This window comes from Olea europaea, unplaced genomic scaffold, assembly GCF_002742605.1.
Source record: "Olea europaea var. sylvestris unplaced genomic scaffold, O_europaea_v1 scaffold5078, whole genome shotgun sequence".
NCBI lineage: Eukaryota > Viridiplantae > Streptophyta > Magnoliopsida > Lamiales > Oleaceae > Olea > Olea europaea.
In genome coordinates this window covers 10,931-16,108 of record NW_019263394.1, presented here as the reverse complement: position 1 = coordinate 16,108, position 5,178 = coordinate 10,931, and the positions used below count along the sequence as shown (strand labels likewise).

Genomic DNA, 5,178 nt, shown 5'->3' with positions numbered 1-5,178 from the left:
TGCGGAATTGACGGTGAAATCGAATTCTGGTCACAAATTGCAGTCGCGGGTCGTATGAGATCGGCTCGAACAGTCACTGAAAATATTATTCGGGCGTGTAATTAAATTGATCAGGTGTGTAATTGTGATTTATTCATTATAATTTGTCGTTTTTTCACGCTAGACAAGCTTCGATTGATAAGAAATATGATTTTTGCCAGGACTTTGATCATGAATAATGGACATTGCCGTTCGAAACTGTTGTGACCATTATGGAAAACATGTGAACCTTGATGCAAGATATAACCTCATGCATTCAGTATGTATGGGTATTTGTGTCTCGAAATGTGTGAAATGTTTGAATCTGTGTATTATGATAGTGATGCTCTTGTTCGAATCTAATCATATGCGACAGACCTATACTTAGTTACTGTGACCGATTATTGCATGTAATTGTAACACATTGAATACATGTGACCTGCATGTATTCAATGTGTGACCATGACATTCAAGGTACTACATGCGTTTGCTTTGATCTGTGATCATTTAACAGAATTGTGACCGACATGCAATTAACTGTGACCAATATAAAAGACTTAAATGTCACATGTGACCTATGCAATGATCTGTGACCTATCGTAAAAAAAATCTGGGAAATAAAACTATGTGACCTGCATGTTTTCAATACGTGACAATGATACTTGAGATTCGATATATGTTTATTGTGACATTTGACCATTAATTTAATTTTGACCCATTTGCAATTAGATTTAACATATATTTGGATGTTAGGCTGATCATGTATTTGCTAATTTTGCAGAAAATTGGGTTAATTCACGTGTGTCTGTTGAATGGATCACAAGTGTCACTGGTTTTAATTGATCGTAGTTGCGGGTATTTGAGGCTTGTCGACACAGTTATGAAAGAGTTTAGCTTTGACCCTGCAAAAGTTGCTGTGACAATGAAGTATGTCTTGAACAGTGATCTGCCTCCAGTAGCAATCAAAAGTGATGAGAACGTCTTGTCTTACATGGTTTTAAAGGATATGAGTCATGACCCTGCGAAATATCCAATTCACATCGAGGTGACAACTGCGGATATCGAAAAACAGCCTATTGCGCTATCAGTTGATGTTCAATCGAACGAACATAGGTTTTCATTGACAGATATGTCATCAGACATATGTGGAGCAATAATGGATCCATCTAGTGACAATCTTGAGCATGAGCTCACAGTTGTGGCGGTGGCAGATGCTAGGGAGGTAGAGGAAGGAAGAGTCTTCCGTAACAAGGAGATAATGAAATTGAGCTTGTCGTTTTATGCAATCCAAAACATGTTTGAGTACGTGGTTGTTCGGTCCGAGAAGAAAGACTATCTTGTAAAATATTCACGTGATGAGTGTAATTGGATATGTAGAGCATCAAAGCTAGCCAAAACAGATATGTTTAAAATCAGACACATTGCAGAAGGTCACATATGTGCTTCAAACATCGTACTCAGTACTCATAGGCAAGTAACAAAGACGGTTGTGTCAACTTGCATTAAGTATAAGTACACATCATCGCGCACAATATACACACCGAATGATATATGCAACGACATGCTGCATACATACGAAGTATCTTTGAATTATGTCCAAGCTTGGCGATCTCAAGAGGAAACTCTGAAAGTGCTTAGGGGTGATCCAACTGATTCATTCAATAAGATACCAGCCTTTTTTTTTTGTGCTACAACAAACAAATCCTGGATCAGTCACATGTCTAGAAATTGATGGTCACAATAGGTTTAAATATTGCTTCATGGCACTAGGTGCATCTATACGGGGATGGAAACATTGTAGGCCAGTTGTTGTGGTTGATGGCACCTATCTAAATGGACATTATGGTGGCACCTTATTCACGGCATGTACACAAGATGCAAATAACAGCATTTATGTACTTGCTTTCGGGATTGGGGATAACGAGAATGACAGCTCCTGGACATGGTTTTTTAGACAGTTGAGAAAAGTATATGGGGATAGAGACAGTTTGTGCTTCGTGTCGGATCGTCACAACAGCATCAAAAAGGCGATTGAAAATGTGTATCTGGGAGCATGTCACGGGATATGTTCTTACCATCTACTACAAAATCTAAAATCACAGTACGGGAGATCAGGACAAAACATAACACAAGCATTCAATGCAGCTGTTCATGCCTACACACTATTGGAATATGAATATTACATGCAACAACTCGACTCGATTAATCAGAAGATAAGGGGTTATCTGGTACTATACTATATGTTGTCCTATGATGATATTCACATAAATACGTTTAACATGGTACTGTACGCTATATGATACACATTTCCATGGTTTTGTTTTGTAGGATGAAGTTGGACCTGAGAGATGGTCACGTTTCCACATGCCTTCAAACCGGTATTCTACAATGACATCGAATATTGTGGAGTTGGTTAATGCGGTTACAAAGTCTGCCAAGAACTACCCTATTCTAGCTTTGTTGGAGTCATTGAGACAAATTCTATAATCTTGGTTCTGTAGACACAAGGAGGATGCCCAAGGCACTTTGACAACCTTGTCAATCAAGTATGAGAAGAAGATAAGGGAAATGAGTACAGATATGAGAAACCTGTGGGTAAGCTTGATTACTGTGACCTAATCTATAATCTGTAACTTACCGGATATGATCTGTGACATGTGCTGTGACTTTTGCTGTAATCTGTACCGTTGTGTTTCGGTAATATTTGTGCAATATTATATAGAACTACATGACATGTAATTTCATCCGTGTCCTACTTTTTAATTACGTGACTTGTTATGCCTATAACTTGAGTCTATATCTGTAGGTTTCACCTATTAATCAGGCAATGTTCTCAGTTAGCGGTGAAAGTTCCTCCTTCGTTGTTGATATAGAAAATCGGACATGCACATGTAGGATGCTTCAAGTTGATCAACTATCTTGTCCACATGCTTTGGCTGTGTTTGCGAGTATGAAGATGGATCCATATGAATACTGCTCCTACTACTACACAAGTGAAGCGTTCAGAAATACATACCAAGAAACCATTTTTCTGGTAGGAAATCCAGCTGAATAGACCGTGCCAAATGATGTCTATGACATAGTTGTAATTGCACCTAATCAAAAGCAAAGTTGTGAAAGGCCTACTGAGAAGAGATTCAAAGCAGCGTACGAGAAAAACATAACTGTCAAATGTGGTCGGTGTGGTGAAAGTGGTCACAATTGTAGAACATACAACAACTTAGTTCCGTTGAGTCAAAGCAATAAGAATAAAGAGAGGAAGAGGATGAAGACTGGAAATGCACATTGATAAATTTTTTATAATTCCATTGTTTTTTTCATTCATTGATTTTTTGTAAACGTAGGATGCAAAACATTGGATGACACAAATTAATGATCTGTGATCATTCTACAATAACATGTGACTAGTATGCGTTAACTATGATCATTATTAATGACCTGTGACCAGAATGCAGTGACTTGTGACCAATATAAATGATCTGTGACCAGAATTCAGTGACCTGTGACCCCTGCGCAATCAACTGTGAATATATGAAATCATCTGTGACTAGATGTCAATGAGTTGTGACTAATATACAGAGATCTGTGACCATTTATTGTGACCAACAAAAGATGACCAGTGACATATTGCAAAGACTCTGCAAAATGGAAGTGGTTCAGCTGTGACAAAAGTATGAAATGATCTGTAACAAATCTTCAATGACCTGTGACCAGATTGGATTGACTTTTAATAATTCTTCATGACCTGTGAACAATATATTGTGACCTGTGACCAGGGTGCAGTGACCTGTGACAATGGGAATTGACCTGTGACCAAATTACACAAACCAGTGACCTTTGGAACTGCAGATAATCCTAGAAACTGGTGACCTGTGATAATCCTAAAAACTGCAGGTAACCTGTGACCTGTGACCAAGGTGCAGTGACCTGTGACAATGGGAATTGACCTGTGACCAAATTACACAAACCAGTGACCTTTGGAATTGCAAGTAACCTGTGACCTGTGATAATCCTAAAAATTGCTGGTAACCTGTGACTTGTGACCAGGGTGCAGTGACCTGTGACAATGGGAATTGACCTGTGACCAAATTACACAAACCAATGACCTTGGAACTGCAGATAATCCTAGAAACTGGTGACATGTGATAATCCGAATAACTGCAGGCAACCATTAAATTTTGAGACTTTGTCCTCGATACGGTGTCAATATAGCAAAATATGATATACAGTGAAACTTGTAGTAAAGTCCCCAAACATTAATGAACTTTTTGATATAAACAGACAAAAGTAATAACTGCGTTGTCATTACAAACGAATTTCCAAAACACGAGACAATGTTTCCTGCTATTACAACATGTTACTTCTAAATTGCACTATCACTCTAAAACAATGCTTTCCCCACTAGTAGGCTGCATCGGCTTTCTAGTCTTCCCGATTTCACGATGTTTGAACAACAGTGAAGCTACATCCAACCGAGCTCTCCCCGCATCAAACTTCATTGGCATGGATCCTATATCGTCATGTAGCATGTACTCCGCGTACTTGACCACGTAAATGCCACAATCATGTCTAGGAACACAAAAAACAGAATATTAGCTATGAAATCCAGCAAGTTATAATATGTTTAACTGTTAGTGAAGGGAAAAAAACTTGCCCATTTTTCTGTTGGGGAAGAGAGAAATCAAAATCCACATTCAACTCCATGGAATCTTTTTTCCATATTCCAACAGATTTCATAAGATACGGAAGCATGCTGACAAAAGGTTCAATTCCAGTACGGACTTTGATATCATTGTATGTCTTCCTGGACGAATTCAATAAACGCAACGTATGTGCCTTTATGTCCAACACTCCAAGCATCCAATGTGCTTTGTTGGTAGGCAGAAGTGGGATAAACACAAGGTCAACTTCAACCCATGGAGTGCTCAATGGAATTCGCGCACCGGTAATATAGTTAATCAGTCTATCATCTGTGACAAGAACATTTGCATCATCCTTGAAACTAGGATACATGTGCTTTAGCTTGGCCTGGAACAACGAGTCCGTTGTGGTAGCTACAAACTTGAAATCTCTCGCACTTCTTGCCAGTTGACGTATATAATAGAAGCACACGTCCATATGCTATAGAGATGAAAGTACAATAAACAATTTAGAAACCAT

General features: G+C 38.5%; 1 protein-coding gene across 1 annotated transcript; it reads left to right on the top strand.

Annotated features, from left to right (window-relative positions):
* The first annotated feature begins 1,778 nt into the window (after window positions 1–1,778).
* LOC111388577 lies at window positions 1,779–3,307 on the top strand. Its single transcript, XM_023013332.1, has 5 exons — window positions 1,779–2,300; window positions 2,347–2,447; window positions 2,520–2,613; window positions 2,825–3,052; window positions 3,125–3,307. The coding sequence occupies exons 1-5, from the start codon at window positions 1,779–1,781 to the stop codon at window positions 3,305–3,307; spliced, it is 1,128 nt and encodes a 375-aa protein (XP_022869100.1).
* Window positions 3,308–5,178: the final 1,871 nt, after the last annotated feature.